The sequence below is a fragment of the Podarcis filfolensis genome (genome assembly GCF_964270895.1).
Source record: "Podarcis filfolensis genome assembly, chromosome: 5".
Lineage (NCBI taxonomy): Eukaryota > Metazoa > Chordata > Lepidosauria > Squamata > Lacertidae > Podarcis > Podarcis filfolensis.
Window position 1 is genome coordinate 88,887,657 of NC_139608.1, and position 23,851 is coordinate 88,911,507.

Here is a 23,851-nt window from a genome sequence, read left to right on the forward strand (position 1 = left end):
TGTACAAGGGTACAACTGTGGCTGCAATGCTGCGTTACTTCCTATAACCTTTCAAAATTCAGCTAGACCAAATTCAGGGGAGCTTGCCTTCTGCCCTCTCCTAGTCCTCCTTATTCAGAGCATATTTCGCCTTATAAAGTAGTAGGGAGCCAGTGGCAGAGAGAAATGGCTGGTGACAAGCAAAGCCTTGTAGTTGTCGCCATCCAAGCCTGGCAGGTAAACCCATTGTGAGCCAGGTCCAGGCTTGAGCTCGTAAGTTGGCCAAGGTTTTTCAAACCTTGATTTTCCCTGATTTTTGAAATTCATCAGCATCGCCACTTGTGCATGTTTTTTAAAAATAAAGGCTGTTTATTTTCAGCGCATGCTGCTGCTTTCAATTAACCCAAATACGTTTCTTTAAGCCTCGGAAAAGATGCTGAAAGCCTGGAAAGAAATGGAAGAAAAGGCCTTGCAGTGTGAACAGGTATGGAAGATGAAAATGCTGTGAAATGTGCAGTGATTAACCGGGGCTTTCAGTCTGCCTCACCACAGCAGAATCTTACCACCGCATAGTAATCGCCACCGTCGGTGTGCACATGCACACACTTTCCTATCAAAAGTGGGAGGAGAAACTCCCTTGAGATACTTCGCAGTGTATAGAATTCTCTCTCGTTTTCAGGCTGGAGATATTGGCTACTTGGATGAGCAGATCATGGCTTTGCACACAGAGATTGTAGAATTGCAGAGGAGTCCCCATGCACGACGTCAGGGCGAACTCATGGAGAATCTGTAAGAAAAGAAGCTATTCTCATAGGCATTTGTAATTTTCTGCAGGCTAACAAGTTTAAGGTGTTCCATTAATAATAATAATAATAATAATAATAATAATAATAATAATTTATTATTTGTACCCCACCCATCTGGCTGGGTTTCCCCAGCCACTCTGGGCGGCTTCCAACAAAGATGAAAAATACACTAAAATGTCACATATTAAAAACTTCCCTGAACAGGGAAGTATCTTATTTGTTAGTATCTTATTCTTTTGCACTGTATTAGTGTGGGGATTTTTTTAATAGTCTCTCCACTCTTCAAGACCTAGATGGTTAATAATAGTATAAGTATTTAAAATCAGTGCTTTTTTTCTGGGGGTACGCAGGGGTACGCATACCCCTAAACATTTTGTGAATCTTTGTACTTTTGTCCATTTACTGTATTTTTCCCAATTTGAACTATAAAATGGTGATTTTCTTGAGTCAGAATGAGAGTACCCCTAAACATTTATTTTAAGAAAAAAGCATTGTTTAAAATAATACTATAATTTTGGCATAGAGCAAATATCCTTGTATATGTAGGGAACTTAAGGTCTGAAAAGAAGCCTGAGAGAGTTGCTTCTCCCTACTTGCACTAAAAAAAAACATGCGTTCAGTTTCTGGACAGTGAAAACCCATCAAGGATTGAGTCCACCAACTGGGTGTGATGAACAGCCAAGCCATTAATTGTTTTGCTGCTTGCCTGCGATTTTAATAAGCAAGGAAGATGTGCCCTTTCAGTTGCTCAACAATACATGGCTGGTAGACTTTGGTCATTATTAGTTGTCACAAATTTTGCAATCCTGTGCCAAGTGCTCAGCGTAACATCTAATGTTTGTGGGTATAACTTGTGCAATGGAACCCCTACTTCCCCCTGCCTTCTTTCCAGTTCTGTTCTGGATTTCCCCCCAGCCCTGCAGAGCAAATTGAAGTCCTTATGCAAACAGGACAACTTTGTTGGATCTTGCAGATCAAAGATATATTAAATCTGTTTTTAGAATATTGGGCAACAATTTAAGAGTTGGAAGTATGAGAATCCTGAGTACAGTGGTACCTCAGGTTACAAACACCTCTGGTTACAAACGCTTCAGATTACAAACTCCGGTAACCTGGAAGTAGCACCTTGAGTTACAAATTTTGCCCCAGGATGAGAATGGAAATTGCACGGCAGCAGCGGGAGGCCCCATTAGTGAAAGTGCGCCTCAGGTTAAGAACAGTTTTGGGTTAAGAACGGACCTCTGGAACGAATTAAGTTCGTAACCCGAGGTACCACTGTATTGACTTTTGAGCACTCAGGTTCAAAATTGCCATTTCCACTATGCTAAAGTGTGTAACTTTTCTAGGGTATTGTGGTTAACCACATGACCCCCTGAAACGGTTGCTATCTAATAGATGAAACCAGTATTTCCTTGACCCTTCTTAGATACCTGTCCAGGGTCTCAATTGCACATTGTGTGAATTCACACAAATGTGTCAAGATTTCAGCAGTTGGTTCATTCTGGATCCCTGGTGTACAAAATTGACTGGCTGGTTGTCATTTTTCTAGGCAGTCATATAGTAATGAAAGCCCTGGATGATCTTGTGTTGTGATTTATTTAGAGCCAGTTTTGACCATGAAAACTGGAGAGAAGATTGGGTCTTCTTGCAGATAGACCTGTATGTGTAGGAATTGCCCGTCTATCTTGCTTAAGATGAAAATGTTTCCTACTCTTCATTAGTTGATTTCCCCCCAAAAATGAAACCAAAATGACTTACAAAAAAAAGGATAAAAAGAAGTTTGAAAACGAGGACAGGAGGTTAATACACAAATTTTGTGTGCGTAACAGATCCAACCCCCCACCCCCAAGAGCGAGTCAAAATAACTTGCTGAGAATTAGCTGCCGTTACTTTCTACCAGGTGAAAGAAAATACATGTTTTTTTCCCCTTTACTCAAAGCTTTTACATTGTGACACCAATTGATTGATTGGCTAAACCAATTTCATTTCTAGAAATGCCACAATTGATAGCAAAAAAAAAGAGAGAGGAAACGGTGCTTACAATTTTTATCTTTTTACAGTGAGCAAAGAGCTATAGAACTCTACAAGCAATTAAAACCAAGGCCCCCAGGTATGGAAATGGCTCCAGAACGCTTTGTGTTAAATAGGAGGTTTTGCAAAGAACAGTAAGGCAGGCAAGTGCTGATCTGGACAGAGGTTGTTGGCAAAGGATGTTAAGCAAGCCGGGAACATTCTGGAATGTTAAATTTAACAGATTAGAAAAAGCAGAAGTGAGCAACTGAATTGCTTACATGCCTTGCATGTTTTTTTCATTCTTTTCTAAGTTTATATGATCATTTCTAATGGATCTCTGTTAGAGGGTAAGAATTTAGAATATGTAGACTTTCTGCTGCCCGTTCCTGTAGCATTAATTATGAGTTTCCGTCTTTTTGCCACCTAAATACATCACTTCTGCAGTTTTTTAAATGGTGTTTACAGCAGTCTGTGAAACTCATTGCAAAAGAAAAAGAGGGAGGCATGAAGCAACCATTAGAAATGAAAGGTTTGTGAGATTACAAAATATTCTACCTATGTTTATCAAGCCTGCAATTTCAGACTTGTCCTGAACAACTAACCAGTGTTTAGTAATGGGAAATGTGTAAATCAGTTTTTCTTCTTGTCAGTGTTTTTTAATGTTTATCTGGTGTTTTTTTAAAAATGGCTTTTAAGAGGAGCACTGTACTGATCACGTGACAGGTATCCCTTTCAGATCATTCCTACAGTGACAGCACAGAGATGGTGAAGATCATAGTCCATACAGTTCACACTCAAGATCGCGTGCTCAAGGAACTCTTCAAACATCTTAGGTACAACGTGCTTCCCTCTTTCTGCAGATTCCCACATCTTCATTCCAATCTGATGTATGACTAAGCAAACATATATTGATAGCTCATGAGGATGTTAGGCCTGTGCTGAGTTTAAAATTGATGTCCAACATCTTTTTTCTTTTCTTTTTCCATGACAGCAAACTGTTGGGTAGTAAACAGAAGATTATTGATTTGCTTCCAAAGATTGAAGTGGCTCTGAATAATATCAAAGAGGCTGACATTTCAGTAATGCAGATGCAGGCGAAAAGGCAGCGGGAAATCTGGCATTTGCTGAAAATTGCTTGCGTAAGGGTTTGCCCTCTTGATTTCAGAAGCGTTAAGAAGACATCCTTTTTCAACCGATTAAACATGATGTTACAGATAACTGTATATCTAGAAGTGCATTGTGCTGAAGTTGAAAAAATGACATGGGATTTATTCCAGGAAAAGAATTCATAATCGCAGTATAGGTCTCACTGCTAGGTTTACAGGAAGAAATATTTGCTTGTTGCCTGTTGGATTGGTGGCAATATGACAGCTGGTCTCCAAGCAAATTGCCAAAAACATTTGTATTGGTTTTCTCTTCAGGTGTTTTCTTCCTGGTATGCCCCACAGAAAGCCTCAAGGTCCATAAACAGCAACACCCTGGTGGTCCCGGGCCCTAAAGAAGTTAGATTAGCTTCAACCAGAGCCAGGGCCTTTTCAACTCTGGCTCCGGCCTGGTGGAACGCTCTGCCTCATGAGACCAGGACCCTGCAGGATCTGGTTTCTTTCCGCAGGGCCTGTAAGACAGAGTTGTTCCGCCTGGCCTTTGGCTTGGAGCCAATTTGATTCCCTCCCTCGCTTTCTTTTTTCTTTTCCTTCTCCCCTGCGATGAGGCTACATTTTAATATTTTAATGTTTCAATATTTTAATGTTGTATTTTAATTTTGTTTTTAAGTTGTAGTCATTCAACTTGTTTTTATTATTGCTTGTAAGCCGCTCTGAGCCCGGCCTTGGCTGGGGAGGGCGGGGTATAAATAAAAATTATTATTATTATTATTAAATGTCATAGCTGCATTGTATGCTGGCTAGACAAACAAAATGCAATTTCAGACATTACAATGTATGGGGGGGGGAACCATGGATGGATTTGCACTTTCCTTTATACTACATAGTGTATTGTCCTATGTGCCTCATATCTTTGGGCCTCAGAGATTATAAATTTATAACTATTTAGATCAGTGCTATTATTTCTGTAGACTTGCATACCATAGGCATACTACTTACATATTATATGTAACTGCCGTTACCACTTAGGATGTGAATACTTTGCTGAAAGTCAACAATTGGATGAATCTGAAAATTATGGATCTGAAAACTGGGAATTCTTTTTTCTTCTTCTCTTTTTGTAGACCCAGAGTTCTGCTAAATCTCCTGTTAGTTCCAATGTGGATGGCACAATTACATCCTCAGTGCCTGCATTGCTCTCGCAGACATCACCAGGAAATGCACTTCAACCTCTTTCTTCTATGGAAACATCTAGGAATGTGTAAGCCTAATGGAAATTAGCCATTTGTTTGCTCTTTACAGCCATGGTTAAATTTTAGCCACTTACGCTCCACTTCCACTAGAAATTATGATACTGAATAATAGTGAGAGGGCTTAGGTAAAGGTAAAGGGACCCCTGACCATTATGTCCAGTCGTGGCCGACTCTGGGATTGCGGCGCTCATCTTGCTTTATTGGCCGAGGGAGCCGGCGTACAGCTTCCGGGTCATGTGGCCAGCATGACTAAGCCGCTTCTGGACAACCAGAGCAGCGCACGGAAACGCCATTTACCTTCCCGCCGGAGCGGTACCTGTTTATCTACTTGCACTGCGTGCTTTTGAACTGCTAGGTTGGCAGAAGCAGGGACCGAGCAACAGGAGCTCACCCCGGGATTCGAACCGCCGACCTTCTGATCGGCAAGCCCAAGGCTCTGTGGCTTTAACCCACAGTGTCACCCACGTCCCTTACAGTGAGAGGGCTTACTCCTGGTCAAAACATGCTACATAAAATGTGGCATTTACCAAACTGTGTCTACTCAGTTGGGATAATCCTGATTTTCCTTTTCAGGCCACCGTTTGCACATTTGATAGAAGAAAATCTAAGCTACCTCGACAATTTTAGCACTATTATACAAGAAGCAAAACGTGACCAGAGTAACAGCATGATGGTAAGTCTAGAGGGCTCCACTTGGCGTTGATTTTGAATAAGAAGAACCTTTTGCAAAATGAGCAGCAAAGACTTTTCTTCTACCCCTGGAAGATAGGGACAAGTTCTTCTGTAGCCTTTTATTCAATACAGCTTGAGCTGAGCTGAAGTGGCTCTTTCAGTTTTGTGCGAGGGTGGTAAAATTTGGGGGTGAGTTCGGAATCCTCTTGAAATTTCAGATAACTTTTCAGTTTTAGTCCTGTCGGCTGAGGATTGGGAGAGAAGAGGGGTCCTTAATTTCCTTTCCCTGCTTGCAGCATTTTGGTAATAATCTTTAAAGTCTCAGAACTCTCAAGTTGCTTGCTTAGTGCGCTTGCTCCAAAAGGTTAACATTTTCACTTTGTGAAAATCAGCAAAAAAAAGAAGAAGAGAGGCATCTGTTGAGTGGGCTGTGTGGTAGAACAGAGAGATCTATCATGGGAGCAGGAGGGCAGGAACGGTAAAAACACAGATCTTCCACTGCTCATCCTATTCCCTGTAGCCACATTTCAGCACTGTTTGAGGGCACTCAACAGATATGACTCCCCGTCCACGCATTCCTTCCTTCCCTCTGTTAGTCAAAGACTTTCCAAGCATATCACTCATGCTCCAACTCCACAACTGTCTCAGTATATTTTGCACTGTGTTCATTTATGTAAGGGAATGTATGTGTCACTCGATTTTCTTCCACGTCTGAATTTCACTAACGACTCTCTTCAGTTTTGGTTTGGATAGCTTTCCAAGAGGGCGACAAATTTATCAGGTGATTTTCATCAGACTGATAAAATACCTTAGATTACTTTCTAAACTGAGAAGGGCTAAATGGCTAAGGAGGGGAACTTTTAGTTCAGGCAAGCTCAGTTGCCAAGGGGTTAATGTCTGAATCCAAGTACCTCAAGAGAATTTGAATGTGACCTTTTTTTATAGTATTGCCCTTGTTGGCTACTGTGTTAGATAACAGGAATCCCAAATTCTTTCATCTAATAAGAAACTGCATTTCTACAACATGGGTGGAGCACTTTTAGCTAATAGTAGCTAATGTTAGGACGCGGGTGGCGCTGTGGGTTAATCCACAGAGCCTAGGACTTGCCGATCAGAAGGTCGGCGGTTTGAATCCCCGTAACGGGGTGAGCTCCCGTTGCTCGGTCCCTGCTCCTGCCAACCTAGCAGTTCGAAAGCACGTCAAAGTGCAAGTAGATAAATAGGTACCGCTCCTGCGGGAAGGCAAACGGCATTTCCGTGCACTGCTCTGGTTTGCCAGAAGTGGCTTAGTCATGCTGGCCACATGACCCGGAAGCTGTACGCTGGCTCCCTCGGCCAATAAAGCGAGATGAGCGCCGCAACCCCAGAGTTGGTCACGACTGGACCTAATGGTCAGGGGTCCCTTTACCTTTACTTTAGCTGCAAGATGCAGATTCTTGGGGTGTCAGTCCAGCATTAGTTGCTCACAAAGAAAGTGTTAGTAGGAACCAGTGTGTTGAAATTTCCCCCTTTAGGGAGAGTGAGTTGGGCATCACTTCCCTTGCTACGAGTTCTGGAAAGGGGCATGGCTGCACACATGACCACTTGAATTTCAGTTTTGGGTAAGCAGCCACAACAGAGATACCTTAAACACTAGCAGGTTTATTTGGGCATGCATTGATGATGACTAGTATGTATCCCATAATAAACCTGTTGGTCTTTAAGGTGACCAAGCATCTAAGTTGTGTTTGCTTCCATAGACTGGCACAGCTACCTCTCTGGAGGGTGAGCAATTTGTTTTACTCATAGCATACTCTGGGTTTGTTAATGAGTCCCAAGTCTGGAGCATGGGGTTAATTGGGGTCAAACACTTCAATAACCCCATGATAAACCCCAATCATACACCTTTATTATCAGCCCTTCTGGTTTTGCTGATGGAGACTACCCTTGAAAGTGCCACAAAACTTCCATTAGGCGTTTTCATATATTATCCCCTCTTAACATTTTTCATGTTAATGGTTTGTCTTCAGGGGAATAACTCCTTTTTTTCATGCTGTCACCAAAAGGCCAGTTCGTGTTCTGTTGGTTTTCTGGACTGACCTTTTGACTCTCCGGTAAAGGACGGCCTCTAATTAAAACACAAACCAACCAATTTGCAACCCCCTCCTCCACAAAGCTGCAAAATGTCTGAAATTATATTTCCTTTCGCAAGCCCCAGGGTCAGTGTTATGGGAGGGAGTCAGAATGCAGCCTCCTGGATGGTCGCCAGATTCTGTGTACAAATCTGTAGGCGCAGATCATCGCCCAACTTAAAATAGTCCGGCATGAAAATCCCCAAACTCGGTTCCATGGGTGACTCTGAGTCAACTCCCTGGGATAGTTTATTGTTGCACATTGTTTCTAAATTTATTGTTGTACATTGTTTTAATTGTCTGTTTTAACCACATTTGCACATCAGTTTCTAATGCTGTGAGTGTCATCTATTTCAGAGGCTTCTACTCTGCAGCCTCTTATAGTTGTTTTAACTGTGAGTCTTTTAGTTCTTACGCTCTTACAGTTGTTTTAACTGCATGTTTTTATTTGTTTTTAGTTCTTATCTGTTTTAATTATCAGTTTTTATCCATCCATTATCCGTGTTCAATCTTGTATTATATTCAGATGTTTTATCCTATGCTTGTTTCTTTGTCCTTATTTGCTCCAACATTTATCAGTTAAAAAAAAATCCTAACTGCTCTTTTATTTATATGTTGTTGTTTTTTTATCCTGGTCTGTGACCATAATAAAGTTCATTCATTCATTCATCATTCATCCATGTTAAGTGGCAACCTGAGAAGTCTCCTCGGTTATCAGTTTGTGTCCCTTGCTCATCTTGCTCTTGTTCACTGCTTTTTACAAGGGAGCACAGCTGATTGTTGTCCTGCTTTCTTTTGCAGAGTCTCGATTGGAACTGGCTAAATTAGCTAAGTGTGTGAACAGAACTTGGAGAATTTGCAGATGTGCTCTGTGCGCATCTGTCCCATCCTGGATTTATGATCACCTCCTAAATGCAACTGCCACTGCCTGAGAACCTTGCAGTTGAGGATGGCATTTTCATACATACCTGCTAAATCGTTGTTCTAAATCCAGGTTTGAGTGGCTCCAACCCTCTTAATAGAGTTCTGCAGCTGCTGTAGTCAGTCAGCGGCCTTACACCCCCTTTGCAACAAACATCAAGGTTTGCTGATTATCTTCAGAATTCCTCTTTCTTTTTCATTAATTGAGACCTTGTCAGACATTGCCATGCTGTATTTGTCCATTCCTGCTGGAACTTCTTGGAAAGTTGGCTGCCCCAGCTTTTCACACTAAAATGTATAGTCCTGATGGAGTCATGGGGGCATATAGTGCAATGTAATGAAATGAAATGTACAAAGAAATGATACAAATTGCCCTACATGTACTTACTGAATTCTACTAAGGAGGGAACTAGAGAGAAGATATGGAAAAGTCTGTAAATAGTTTGTAACATGGTTCAAGAATTGGTTCCCCCTTTTCTCTCTGGTTCCTTAAAAAATGATTGATATTCTTTCAGCATGGGTGGGGAATCTATTGCCCTTCAGATGTACTTCCAACCCCATCAGTCCTAGCCAATTGTTTGAGAAGATGGGAGTTGTAGTCCAACATTGTATGTGAAAGGCCACAGGTCCACCATCCCTGTAACATGGAATATTTTGATTATATATCATCTATTTTTAAATATGTTGCTTTTTGTATTACCTGACTTCAACCTAACTAGGGTGGGTTACAAATGTAAAAATAAATAAATGAATAAAATGATCCTAATCAGCAATGGGTTTTGCTAGCTCTTTTGTCATTGCGTTGGAACTTTAACAACATATAACAGTTCCCCAGTATAACTTTGGAAGAAAGCTGCCCTTTTGGAAAAATCAACAGTTTTGGGGCCGATAGCACCCCTTTGATTTCTGGAAGTCACCCCTAAGTTTATTATGAAAACTACAACTTATTTCAAATACTTATATGTAGGTGTGTTTTTCAGAAATAGAGTCCTGTGACAAGGCACCGGACCGCTGTTCTTTTTGCAACTCTGTTCCCCCATGCCAGCAAATAAATGTTCCTACCTATATAATTCAAATTGTACGATTACTCAAACAGTTGAACGGGCTATGCAGCTTGTATATGTTTTTGCAATCTCAGATGTGTTTTGTACAGAACTTGGTACACACTACAGCCAACAAGGTAAGCTTACAATGACTGAAGTCAAGTTTACTTGTTTTAACATGGAAGTAGCTCAGCAGCTGTCCCTAAATAACAGGTATGCAGTCATCTTTGTATAGATCGAATTCTCATTTTCTGTTGGCGATGTACATGGTCATACATGTCTGACACGAGGAAATAGAAGTATTTGGTTTCTTCAGGTGGAACGAGACACAGCTCTTTCAGTAGATTCTGCATGCTGGCTAAGAGCCTCCTTATCGGTAGAATCTCTGAGCCAACTAGCTGTCCTGAGGATGCAGGTCTCCGAAGAAACTTCAGCATGTCTGGATCTTTCGGCTACAAAAATCCAAATTTAAGATCCACAAACTGAAAAAACCAAGACTGCAATTACATAGAGATTCTAGGCAGATTCCACTACTGTACAATGGTACTTCCAGTTGCGGACGGGATGCATTCCAGAGGTCTGGCCGGATCCCGAGGTTTTCGCAACCGGAGAGACCGCTTCTGTGCACGCAAGCGCGGCGGTAGAACGCATGCGCAGAAGCACTCTACCCCTTTGCTTATGTGCGCACGGCAAAACCCCGGAAATATACTTCCAGGTTTGCCGCTTGCGTATCCTGAAGTTTACATAACCGGAGAGAAACGTAAGTGGAGGTATGGCTGTATTTTGATCTGGAAACACTCCTAGATTTAGAGCCTTGTACGATTCTAAAAGAAGGGGAGGATTCTGAATGTAGATTCCTCTGTTCGCTTATGAAAGTCGTAAGTACAGAATGTGATGTAAAAGGGCCAGATACAGAATTCTTTTGTCATGTTAGCTTTCATCATAATTCTAAGTAAAGGCTGCAAGTATGAAGGTGCTTCCCGGGTCTCCTTTGCTAGAAATGCAAGGTCCGGTTCAGTGCAAGAGAGTTCAGAAGCTTTGGATCTGGTTTCAGTGCCAGCTTCAGCCCAGAGTTGGGGGGACATGCAGGTTTAACCAGGATGGCATTCCGGGTAAGGAAAGGCAGCATGCGATACAGCTGCACAAAGGAGCAGCTCCCCTTTTCTTCAGTCCAGTCCTGGCTCATGACAAGGAAAGAGGATTTAACCCAGTCCACACCATTTTTACTTGCAACATGCATCTCCCTGCCTAGAAAGGACTAGGGACTTACATGTAAAGTTCAATGTTTGTAGGCCTGAATATCCAGTTTGTGTCTAATTTACTAATTTAGCTTGGGCTTTTTTTATTGAGTCCACACCTGGCTCCCTTCCCCCAGTTAGAAAAACAGAGGCAGGCAGGCTGGAAAGAGACTTCATATTTTGATTATTCCTTATTTATCAGTATCACGTTCATGTCCATTCCACCTTTCCTGTAAGGAGCCCAAAATGACATTCATGGGTCTCTATCCCTCCTATGTCATCCCCACCACAAACCCTTGAGTTAGGTTAGGCTTAATATCCATCCACCTTATTCCACCTTCTGGATTAACTCTCAGTGAAGTTGTTTAGCTAGCAGTGTTTTTCCTCGCCTCCTTTCCTGGTTAGAGGGTAATATTGAAACATCTACAATACCTACTGCTTTTCCCAAGAAGAGGAACGTATGGTAAGAAAATTCTTACTTTCTTATGTAAAGCTTTTACTTAGGGAAGCATTAAAAAAAATAAATCTGAATCGTATTTTTCTGTTTTTCCCTTTTAACATCTTTTCTATTTTTATTTATTCTCTATTTCTCCCCCCCCCCCCCGCTGTGTTTTTATTGTATCTATATAAAAGTATTGGGTTTTTGTTAAAAAGAAAGGTTCTACCTCCAATTATGAACTTGCACAGTCTTAAAGAGGGGCGCTTTTTAGCCAACTTTTGCTAAACTCCAAAAGTGGCTCGTTGCTAAAATTCTTTGGATTTCAGTTCACGAACCACGTTTGGAGTTCAGCGAAAGTTGGCAAACATTTCTAACAGAGAGAGCACAGCTTAAGATTCCCCGCCACAGGCGTGTGAATGAGAATGCCACAGGCACTCACTTTCAGCTTGGCACCCACATTCAGCTGAAGGCAGTCGTGATTATTAGTAAACGTTAGGAAAATCTGGTCCTGGGCTTCAATTTTAACCTGGATGTAAAGATTCAATTGAATGTAGATGGGTTGGAAAGGAGGTGCATGGATGTGGCTGCTGTTGTCCCACCAATTCCAGTGTTTCTTCCGAACTCCCTTCCAGTCAAAGTACGAGCCAAGGCAGAGGTCTAGATTCAACCTGTTTGGGGGGCGGGGAGGGAATGAAACAAAAGACATTGGAATAAACTCTTTGATTTCTGATGGAGGAACAACAAGTGCAAAACTCAACAACCATTAGTCCCGTGGTGTGAGGGTTTGTTGAACCCTTCCTTATCCCGTTCCCGAAGGCAGTCCTCTCCGTGAAGACTTAAGCTGGTCTATGATCTTAAAAGTGTTGGGGGTCGTCGTTTATCGCTGGACAGAAAATAGCAAGGACTGAATCCTTTGGCAGGAGACAAAGGAGGAGAGACGTAATGGCTTTGAGCTGGTTAAAAGTGTAGTTTTAAAGCGTTTGCTTCTCCCCTGTCTTTAATCATCTCCAAAAGGAAGGTTTTGCAATCTGTGAGAGGCAGCAGAACAGAAGGCAAGCCTAATCTCTCCAATATACCTTATTAATAGGTATAGTGTATGTTTCTCACAGGGACGCGGGTGGCGCTGTGGGTTAAACCACAGAGCCTAGGATTTGCCAATCAGAAGGTCGGCGGTTCAAATCCCCGCGACGGGGTGAGCTGCCGTTGCTCGGTCCCTGCTCCTGCCAACCTAGCAGTTCAAAAGCACGTCAAAGTACAAGTAGATAAATAGGAACCGCTCTGGCGGGAAGGTAAACAGCGTTTCCGTGCGCTGCTTTGGTTTGCCAGAAGCGGCTTAGCCATGCTGGCCACATGACCCGGAAGCTGCACGCCGGCTCCCTCGGCCAGTAAAGCGAGATGAACGCCACAACCCCAGAGTCAGTCACGACTGGACCTAATGGTCAGGGGTCCCTTTACCTTTACTATGTTTCTCACTGTGCAGCAACTGCCGCAATGGATCCACTCAATATATTTTATTTCCAAGTTGTACCTTGGAAGCCTTGCGAGTCGAACATTGTGAGTGTTCCAGTTTGCAAACGTTCTTTGGAACCCGAACATCTGGCATGGGTTCCGATTGGCTGCTGGAGCTTCCTGCAGCCAATTGGAAGCCGTGCCTTGGTTTCCGAACGTTTTGGAAGTTAAACGGACTTCCAGAACAGATTCCATTCGAGGTATGACTCTACAAACTTTTTGCTGCCTCACAACTTTGCTAGCGTACACAGGGTGGAATACAGTGTCACGCTATTACAAACATTCTGTCTGTGCAAGCACTTAGTAGTAGTAGTATTAATAATAATAATACAGTGGTACTTCGAGTTAAGAACTTAATTCGTTCTGGAGGTCCGTTCTTAACCTGAACCTGTTCTTAACCTGAAGCACCACTTTAGCTAATGGGGCCTCCTGCTGCTGCTGTGCCGCCACTGCACGATTTCTGTTCTCATACTGAAGCAAAGTTCTTAACCTGAGGTACTATTTCTGGGTTAGCAGAGTTTGTAACCTGAAGCGTATGTAAGCCGAGGTACAACTGTAATAAATATTTAAACCCCACCCATCTGACTGGGTTGCCCCAGCTACTCTGGGCGGCTTCCAACAAATATAAAAACACAATAAAACATTAAATATTAAAAACTTCCCTAAACAGGGCTGCCTTCAGATGTCTTCTAAAAGTTGTATAGTTATTTATCTCCTTGACACCTGACAGGAGGGCATTCCACAGGGAGGGTGCCACCACCGAGAAGGCCCTCTGCTTGGTTCCCTGTAACTTCACTTCTCACAGGGAGGGAACGACCAGAAGGCCATCGGCGCTGGACCTTGGTGTCTGGGCTGAACAATGGGAGTGAAGACACTCCTTCATGATGGAAGGAATACTGCTCCCCTCTCCTCGCCCTGTGCTTTGGGGGTTCTCCTCACGCACAGACCCAAGCCAATTTTGGGCAGGGGAAAGGGGGGGGGAGAAGTTCCATTGCACGAATTAAAGTCCTTTTGCATGGCTTCCGCTGATGGGGCTGCATAGGTGAAACCCACTTAACATTTTAAAAATGTCTGCATGCAGACATTTATCCTCTGTTTTCTACATACAAATCCCGGGGAGGCTGTACAACTCCTGAACAAAGCTGCCTGCAAGCAGTTTGGTGATGGAATAAGATGAACAAACTGAAGATTAATCCTGAAAAAGAAGGTACTGCGATAAGGGAACAGGATCCAGGGCAGGGAAGTGCTACCTGTTCTGGACAGGGCTGCATCCCACCTGAAGGACCACATTGGCAGTTTGGAAGCTTTTCTGGACTAAGTGCTGCCTATTCAAGCAAAGGGATCAACAGTAGCCAGGAACGCCTTTTCCCAGCTTAGGCCGTTACAGTTAAATAAGTTATCCTACAAAAACCTAGACCGGGGTTTCCCAAACTTGGGCCACCAGCTGTTTTTTGGGACTACAAGTCCCATCATCCCTAGCTAGCAGGACCGGTGGTCAGGGATGGTGGGAATTGTAGTCCAAACACACCGTATTTTTTGCTCTATAAGACTCACTTTTCCCCTCCTAAAAAGTAAGGGGAAATGTGTGTGCGTCTTATGGAGCGAATGCAGGCTGCGCAGCTATCCCAGAAGCCAGAACAGCAAGAGAGATTGCTGCTTTCACTGCACAGCGATCCCTCTTGCTGTTGTGGCTTCTGAGATTCAGAATATTTTTTTTCTTGTTTTCCTCCTCCAAAAACTAGGTGCATCTTGTGGTCTGGTGCGTCTTATCGAGCGAAAAATACGGTAATTTTGGGAAGCCCTGGCCTAGACCAGGGGTCAGCAAACTTTTCCAGCAGGGGGCCAGTCCACTGTCCCTCAGACCTTGTGGGGGGCCGGACTATATTTTTTGGTGGGGAGGGGAATGAACGGATTTCTATGCCCCACAAATAATCCAGAGATGCTTTCTAAATAAAAGTACACATTCTGCTCATGTAAAAACACCAGGCAGGCCCCACAAATAACCCAGAGATGCATTTTAAATAAAAGCACACATTCTACTCATGTAAAAACATGCTGATTCCCTGACCATCTGCAGGCCAGATTTAGAAAGCGATTGGGCCGGGTCCAGCCCCCAGGCCTTAGTTGGCCTACCTGTGGCCTAGACTTTCCCCAATTTCATAGAAAAATGTCTGAATGCTTCCTTTCCACTTACCAGATCTTCCCGTTATGGTGGTAGCATACTGCAAAGCCCTGGTTTGCAAAGCAAGCCTGCATTTCGTATGATAGGTTGTCCTTTAGAACGATGTATGTGAACTGAAATTCTTTTACATAGCTAATGAGGATAGCAACATTACCTGATGGGTAACTGATTAATAGCTAAGGAAAAGGAGTGTTTTCACATTGGCGGTTCCTTTTTAATTTTCAAACATTTTCTGCTTTGTTAATATTCTTCACTCAAAGCTTGTTACGTATAAATTACGCGCAGACTTACTAGTAAACACATTTTCCACCCCCAGAGTCTCAGAGGATTGGATCCTTTCGGTGCGATCCCTTGAGTCAAGATGCCAAAATGTTTTTGGTTTACTAAGAGACTTTGTTCCTTCCCGAAAGGATTCTCTCTTTTTTTAAAACGTTAAAGATTTTCATTAGATTTTCATAACCTTAAGCAGATAATTTCAATTTGTTACACATTTCTCTTATAATTTTGACTTCCCACCTTCCCTTCCATGCTGTTTTTATACCCATCCCTTTTATATGCTGTAAAATATCACAATTTTCACCAAATGCAAATTCCACTATTACAGGGATTAGCAAACATTTTCAGCAGGGGGGCCGGTCCACTGTCCCTCATACCTTGGAGGGGGGACTATATTTTGAGGGGGGGGTGGCCCCACAAAGATCCCAACAGATGCATTTTAAATAAAAATAAAAGGGACACAGCACGCCAGGCAGGCCCCACAAAGTTCCCACAGATGCATTTTTAATAAAAGGAAGCAGCTTACCTGTGCCTTGCTAGCGGCAGGGGCTGTCGATGGCAGTGGCAGAGGGACGATGAGCGGCGCAAAAGGGCTGGCTCCAGAGAGGGGGCTGCTAAAAATGGGGTTCAGCCAGCTCATCCCAGCACCCTTCCTCCTCTAGGCAGGGCGGGGAGAAACTAGGAGGAGGGAGGGAGGAGGCGCCACCACGGTGTGTGTGAGGGAGAGGGGGGAATGGATTGGCGCAGGGAAAAAATGGCGCAGCCCGAACGAACAGAATCCCCACGCCGATCCACGCGGCAATTCCCGGACCGTCCACGGGCCGGATCCAGAAGGCAACTGGGCCAGATCCGGCCCCCGGGCCTTAGTTTGCTGACCCCTGCTCTATTGCATCACAAATTTCATCTAATATATGTATTCCTCTATTTCATATATTATCATTTCTTCCTGTTGCTCAAATTTCAAACCCTGCCTGCAGTTTCATTTGGTTGCTAAATATATTTTTTCAAATAATCCAGAAAGGCTACCCTCTCTGATACGCCTGAGACAGTTTCTCGTTCATTATGATCTCTGTGCGGATGCACATACAGAAAATTCTGCAGGTGAATCTTCAGGACGTTGTAGACACCCACACACCTGTAGCAGGTGGGAGCCATGAATCCAGTTTCACATTTTAATGGACTGTGTTTGCTCACATCCTCTCTTGGGTCAGTCATAAGCTCTCAGCCTAAGATAGTTCACATGGTTGTTGGGAAGATGCAGAAGGAGCCATAGTGTCCTACAGCCTGCCGGATGCCTTTTTTGTACTATAAACAGCCGCACATCTTCCCATCCCCACCCCACCTTACTGCCAACTTTGTACAGCTCCAAAGGCGTCAACCATTCTTAATCTGGCTTTATGATTGTTATTGTCGGATATTAAACTTGGCCGGTTCCATCTGGGAAAAGTAGATAGAATATCTTCCCATCAGAATAATATCTTTTCACAGGCTTGGTAGAATGGCAAATCTAAGGGGAAAGCGGGAGAAAAGGGAGAAGATAAGAGCATGGTTATTTATCAATTCTGGAAACTCATTGGTAGCCAGTGGAAATAATTCTGGAAATTATTTTGTATGCTCTCTGCATCAGCTGTAGTTCCTGAACAGTCTTCAAGGGCAGCCCTGTGGACAATGTATTGCAGTAATCTAGCCTGAAGGCCACCGGATCATAGACAAGTTGAAATTCAACGCTGTACAAACAAATACGTGTGTAGTTGCCTGCTTGTGTTATGTAACGAGAAGAGCCAAAGGTAGGCAGTTGTAGACAAGAAAAGTGTAGCTGGCTGGATTAGGGTGCTCAGAAGACGGGGTGCTGCTGCTGGGTGTGTGTTGTGAATGGATGGATGAAGGGAGGGAGATATGGATGTGGGGATGAATGAAGGAGAGAGAGGTGTGCTGGCCTGGGATTCGGACTCGGAGGCTCAACGAGCCCCAGAGCTAATTGAGCATCACAAAGGGACTTGGAAGAGGTGCCCCTGTACACAAGAGAGCCCCAATAAATTAGGATAACTACATACCTTTAACTGTTCAGCTTTGAACTCCAAATCTAAAGTCAGTATTTCCTTGGGCTCTGGAGCTTTCTTACGGACTTTTTTGGGTTTGGGTGGATAATCTGATAATTTGAATCTGAGTTTCATACCTGAAACAGTTTTAGAAGGAGAGTGTTCAAACAATTTGGAATTTCAGTATATAATGCTTACTGTATGTATGTATGTGTCTGTCTGTCTGTCTGTCTATCTATCTATATCTACAGTGAGGGGGAAAAGTATTTGATCCCCTGCTAAATTTGCCCGTTTGCCCTCTGACGAAGAAATGATCAGTCCATAATTTTAATGGTAGGTTTATTGTAGCTGTGAGAGGCAGAATAACAACAGGAAAACCATCTCCCTCTTGTAGCCCAGTCCAGCCTTGTGCAGGTCTGCAATCGTGTCCCTGACATCGTTGGACAGCTCTTTGGCCTTGGTCATGGTGGATTGATAACTTCTGTTGACAGGTGTCTTTTGTACAGGTACTGTAACAAGCTGGGATTGCAGGTAAGACCTCTCCATTACAGCAGGTGCCTCTAATCTTAGCTCTCCTTACAAACAGTGAAGATACCAGGTAGCCTGACATCTGGCTGATTGACAGGGGGTCAAATACTTCTTTCACTCCTTATAATGCGCATCAATCTCTGACTTTTGTCTCCTGGGTTTCTGGGGGTTTTCCTGTTGTTATTCTGTCTCTCACAGCTGCAATAAACCTACCATTAAAATGATGGACTGGTCATTTCTTTGTCAGAGGGCAAACGAGCAAATTTAGCAGGGGATCAAATACTTTCCCCCCCTCACTGTATCTACCTACCTGCAGCCCACACTGTTCCCACTTACACCTTCCCTGGTGGGTCTGCTTTGTCCCACTTCTTTAAGGTTTCAGTTTGGGAGTTAATTTCAGCAGGGAGAATGTAGCAGGACTTGTTTCACGGATTTTGGGAGAAACTCTTTGGTAGAAGAGAAGAAGAAGAAGAGTTTGGATTTGATATCCCGCCTTTCACTCCCTTTAAGGAGTCTCAAAGTGGCTAACATTATCCTTTCCCTTCCTCCCCCACAACAAACACACGGTGAGGTGAGTGGGGCTGAGAGACTTCAAAGAAGTGTGACTGGCTCAAGGTCACCCAGCAGCTATATGTGGAGGAGCGGAGACGCAAACCCGGTTCCCTAGATTACGAGACTACCGCTCTTAACCACTACACCACACTGGCACTCAGGAGCTGGAGGGAATGGCAGAAGGGCAGGGGTGGGGAGACTAGATTCCCCGGATTCTGCAACCAATGAGAGGCTTGTACTCACACGGCCCAAACTTTATATATTGCTCAAAGACGTCCCTGTACTGATCAATGCCCCCTTTGTCTTCAATCCTAGGAGAGAGAGATGCAGAAAGTAAAAACCCTTAAGATTGCAAAGAATGCCAGGCACAGAGCCAAGGTTTTACACGCTACGTCCACGTGAACATTGTGCAGTGGATAGGCAGGGAAAACAGCCGGGAGAAGGTACGTGTGGGGAAAAAACAAAGCAAACTTGAGTTCACGAGCTGGAACCTGATTTGCTTTTCCTTAACTAGAAGGAAAGTGCAGATCCCTAAACTCAGGCACTGGAGCAGGAGAACTTGATACTGGGGTTTTATTGGTGCTGACCTTTAAAGCCATAAATGGCCTCGGTCCAGTATACCTGAAGGAGCGTCTCCACCCCCATTGTTCTGCCCAGACACTGAGGTCCAGCGCCGAGGGCCTTCTGGTGGTTCCCTCGCTGCGAGAAACGAGGTTACAGGGAACCAGGCAGAGGGCCTTCTCAGTAGTGGCACCTGCCCTGTGGAACGCCCTCCTATCAGATGTCAAGGAAATATAGTGGTACCTCAGGTTACATACGCTTCAGGTTACATACGCTTCAGGTTACAGACTCCGCAGACCCAGAAATAGTGCTTCAGTTTAAGAACTTTGCTTTAGGATGAGAACAGAAATTGTGCTCTGGCGGCACGGCGGCAGCGGGAGGCCCCATTAGCTAAAGTGGTGCTTCAGGTTAAGAACAGTTTCAGGTTAAGAACGGACCTCCGGAACGAATTAAGTACTTAACCTGAGGTACCACTGTACCAGACTTTTAGAAGACATCTGAAGGCAGCCCTCTTTAGGGAAGCTTTTAATGTTTAATAGACTATTGTATTTTAATATTCTGTTGGAAGCTGCCCAGAGTGGCCGGGGAAACCCAGCCAGATGGGCAGGGTATAAATTATTATCATCCTCATCCTCCTCCTCCTCCTCCATGCAGCGTGCTTGAGGGGTGGCTGGGTAAGCAAACTGCATTGCTTGTGGACAGTTGCTGCTGCATGTTGATCATTTTCAGGCTGTCAGCCTTCAGGACCCACAGCTGTCAATGCACGCAGTGACATCAACAGAGGTATAGTGTCTAGATCAAGGAAGGAGATAATACCACTCTGTTCTGCCTTGGTCAGACCACACGTGGAGTACTGTGTCCACTTCTGGGCACTGCAATTTAGGAAGGATGTTGACAAGCTGAAACGTGTGCAGAGGACAGCAACCAAGGAGATAAAGGGTATAGAAGCCAAGCCTTAGGATGGGGTCAGCAAACTTACCGCGCCTCGGGCCGGTGTCTCCAGTGCCAATCGTGCACCGGACCGGAGGGCAGGGGAGCGCGTGCCCACACCCTATTTCCGGCGCACTTCTGAGTCGGAGGAGCACCGGAAATAGGTTGTGCGCATGTGCACGGGCCTCCACCAACCCGGATCTGCACCGGAAATAACGCTTGCGCATGCGCAAATAACATGTGCGCATGCGCACAAGCTATTTCCAGTGCTCCTCCGGGATGAGACCCAAGATGGCGACGGCTTAGCAAGCAGCCTTCGGAGCTCCGCAGATAACAGGACTGTAATTAGCGCTGACCAGTGGCGTAGCGTGGGTTGTCAGCACCCGGGGCAAGGCAAGTAATTTGCGCCCCCTAACCCGTGGATTTGCGCCCCCTAACCCCCAGATGTTGCGCCCGGTGCGGCCAGCCCCCCCTGCACCCCCCACGCTACGCCACTGGCGCTGACTGCCACCCAGGGAAGTACTTTTTCCTTTTTTACTTCTCTACTTTTAAACTTACCAACCTACTGAGATTCTAACAGCACCTTCTTGTCTATGCTATGAGAAACATCTTGGGCAAGTTCTGTGAAGCATCCTTGGAAGGCCACCAGCTGCTAGCTATTAACCGCCAGCTCCCTTCTATACTTTGTTCCTGAAACTCCTGGCAGTCTCCACACGGAGAAGCTCTTAAATTGAACAAACTGAGCACTTTCTATTTTTTCTCTCTTTTTTGGTTGGGGAAACCTCTCCTTGTTTACTCTCCACGGCGACGCTATGGCTGCTAGTGAACGCTACAGGGACCCAGAGGATGTATCTCTCTCACCGGTTCCCAAACAATCTAAAATAGAGGACTTTTTTTAACAGTGCTCCTCCGACCCAGAAGTGGGCAGCCGCGCAAGAGTGGGCGGCGGGAGTGGGCAGTGGGGGTTGCCACGGGCCGGATAAACAAGTCTTTTGGGTCTTATCCGGCCCACGAGCCTTAGTTTGAGGACCCCTGCCTTAGGAGAAGCACTTGAAGGAAGCGGGTATGTTTAGCCTGGAAAAGAGGAGACTGAGAGGAGATATGATAGCCTTCTTCAGATATCTTAAGGGCTGTCACATGGAAGAGGGAACAAGCTCTGGAGGATAGGAATCGAAAGAATGGCTTCAAGTTACAAGAAAGGAGATTCCGACTAAACATCAGGAAAACTTTCCTGACAGTAAGAGCTGTTTGGCAGTGGAACGGTCTCCCTTGGGACATTGTGGACTCTCCTTCCTTGGAGGGTTTTAAGCAGTGGTTGGATGGTCATCTGTCATGGATGCTTTAGTTAAGATTCCTTCATTATAGGGGGTTGGACTAGATCAGGCATGGCCAAACTTGGCCCTCCAGCAGTTTTGGGACTACAACTCCCATCATCCTTAGCTAACAAGACCAGTGATCAGGGATGATGGGAATTGTAGTCCCAAAACATCTGGAGGGCCATGTTTGGCCATGCCTGGACTAGATGACCCTTGGGGTCCCTTCTAACTCTACAACACTATGGTTATATGATATTTAGAAAGCAGTTCCATGTGCTGAAAAAGCCAAGATGGAGGGGTAGCACAATACAAAAAAATGAGGAGAAATCTATATATTACTAGGGTTGAACGGTTACATAAGCATCTGCCTACTTTGGATTTTTCTCCGTAACAAACATGTTGGCAAGGGAACAGATGTCAGGAGACACTATGAGCCCCTTATTTTTGTCTGTCAAGGCTGAAGCATTTATTCCGTACACTGGAAGTGCTCAAAATGACAGTTTAAGATGGATTCTTCTTGGGAGTGAATAAAAGTCCTGGATTCTTTTCTTTTTTTTAATGGCTATAAATTCTACATTGGAAAGTTGCTTTCCGGTTGTGAGTCTTATTCCATTGTAGATAGGGGCTGCCATACGTCCGGGTTTTCACAGACAAGTCCAGAAATCGCTCAGCAAAATGGCATCCGGGTGCATTTTTGCTGAATCAGCAAAATGTCCAGGAAAACCCGGATGTATGACTAGTAGGGCTATTTAAAAAAAAGAAACAAACAAAGGAAAGGCCTAAAACAATTTTTTGGGGGGGAGGGGGAGAGATGTTCAACAGCTCAACAACTTTGTTTGGATTTTCACTATTTGGAATATGGTAGACTGCCAGATCAAACTCCTCTCAAGACCGTTTTCACAGGCCTGTCATATTTAGCAATCAGAAAATAAAGCGGGAAGTCTCTGGGTAGTTTGAGAACTGAAGAAGTCATCTCCAAAATCACTCACTCTTTTATCAGTGTCCTTTTAGTCTTGTTCTCTAGCCAAGAGCCTTCCGATTGGTGTCGGTGAGGAGTGATGTCGATTGTACTTCCTTCGCGGCTGTTTTCTATGAGCTCCTGAACTACACATTGGAAAATGTCCTTGTATGTCCTGCAACACATAAGCTATACAAAACCCAGTAATCTGAAAATCACTTTAATGGAAGCCGCTATCAAGTTTTTCTCATTTACGGGCTATTTTATCCTAGATCCCAAATTTGCTAGTTCTTAGCTTTGTTTGGGGGGACGCAGGTGGTGCTGTGGGTTAAAGTACAGAGCCTAGGACTTGCCGATCAGAAGGTCGGTAGTTCAAATCCCTGCGACGGGGTGAGCTCCCGTTGCTCAGTCCCTGCTCCTGCCAACCTAGCAGTTTGAAAGCATGTCAAAGTGCAAGTAGATAAATAGGTACCGCTCCGGCGGGAAGGTAAACGGCATTTCCGTGCGCTGCTCTGGTTCGCCAGAAGCGGCTTAGTCATGCTGGCCACATGACCCGGAAGCTGTACGCCGGCTCCCTTGGCCAATAAAGCGAGATGAGCGCCACAACTGCAGTGTCGTCCGCGACTGGACCCAATGGTCAGGGGTCCCTTTACCTAGCTTTGTTTAGCTCTTTTGCGTCACCTCTGGGTTTCCCATATTTTGCAGGAACAAATTCAAGCACATACCAAAAATTCAGATTCCGCCTTAGCAGAACAAGTTCTTTAGTGGCCTTTTTTGTGGGTAGAAAAGTGATGGAGAGATGCACTGAAAAGTGTGGGATCAACAAATGATTAACAGGGAAATATACAGGCGCCACACAATTAAATCAGGAGCAGTGCTCATTGTTGCAGAACCTCTCTGGAAACAAATGAGAACAAATGCTCAAAAAAGACTGGGCAGAAGAACATTGCTGTTGTCGGGGCCGGCCCACCCATGAAGCAAGGCCAGGTGGCTGCCTCAGGCGGCAGGATCTGCGGGGACAGCAGATCTCAGTTCAGATCTTTATTCCCCTCCTTGTTCCTGATGTAGAGCTTCACTCCCCCCTTCTTCCGTGTTAGGGAGAGAGGACACCATTTTGTGGTTTGCCTCAGGTGCCAAAATGGCCTGCTCTGGTTGTTCAGTTACCGTATTTTTCGCTCCATAAGGTGCACCTGACCATAAGGCGCACCTAGTTTTTAGAGGGGGAAATCAAGAAAAAAAAATTATCCCCCCCAGCCCCAAAGAGCAGTGCTTTTGCCGGAGGTGGGGGAATTCTCCCACCTCATAGAAAAGCCTGCAGGAGCCGCGCACTCTTTAAGGAGCGCACGGCTCCTGCGGGCTTTTCTACGAGGAGGGAGAAGGGACTGACTGGCCGCATCAGTCCCTTCTCCCTCCTGGGGAAAA

General features: G+C 44.5%; 2 protein-coding genes across 3 annotated transcripts in view; one reads left to right on the top strand and one right to left on the bottom strand.

Moving 5' to 3' along the window:
* CHUK (component of inhibitor of nuclear factor kappa B kinase complex) overlaps positions 1-9,631 on the top strand; it is a 30,919-nt gene extending 21,288 nt beyond the window's left edge. The window contains exons 14-21 of the mRNA XM_083615615.1: positions 402-463; positions 659-768; positions 2,846-2,895; positions 3,535-3,631; positions 3,790-3,937; positions 5,026-5,162; positions 5,728-5,827; positions 8,739-9,631. Coding sequence (XP_083471741.1) covers positions 402-463; positions 659-768; positions 2,846-2,895; positions 3,535-3,631; positions 3,790-3,937; positions 5,026-5,162; positions 5,728-5,827; positions 8,739-8,765 — 731 coding nt within the window. The 3' untranslated portion in view covers positions 8,766-9,631. The remainder of the gene's footprint in view (positions 1-401; positions 464-658; positions 769-2,845; positions 2,896-3,534; positions 3,632-3,789; positions 3,938-5,025; positions 5,163-5,727; positions 5,828-8,738) is intronic.
* A 408-nt stretch (positions 9,632-10,039) lies between these two features.
* The window catches only part of ERICH6B (glutamate rich 6B), a 30,615-nt gene continuing 16,803 nt past the window's right edge, over positions 10,040-23,851 (bottom strand). For both annotated transcript variants that reach the window (XM_083615686.1, XM_083615685.1), the window contains exons 10-16: positions 22,461-22,618; positions 18,908-18,975; positions 17,600-17,721; positions 16,964-17,052; positions 15,282-15,434; positions 12,018-12,246; positions 10,040-10,353 (exon numbers count right to left, since the gene is read on the bottom strand). In XM_083615686.1, the coding sequence (XP_083471812.1) occupies positions 10,123-10,353; positions 12,018-12,246; positions 15,282-15,434; positions 16,964-17,052; positions 17,600-17,721; positions 18,908-18,975; positions 22,461-22,618 (1,050 nt within the window). In that variant the 3' untranslated portion in view covers positions 10,040-10,122. The remainder of the gene's footprint in view (positions 10,354-12,017; positions 12,247-15,281; positions 15,435-16,963; positions 17,053-17,599; positions 17,722-18,907; positions 18,976-22,460; positions 22,619-23,851) is intronic.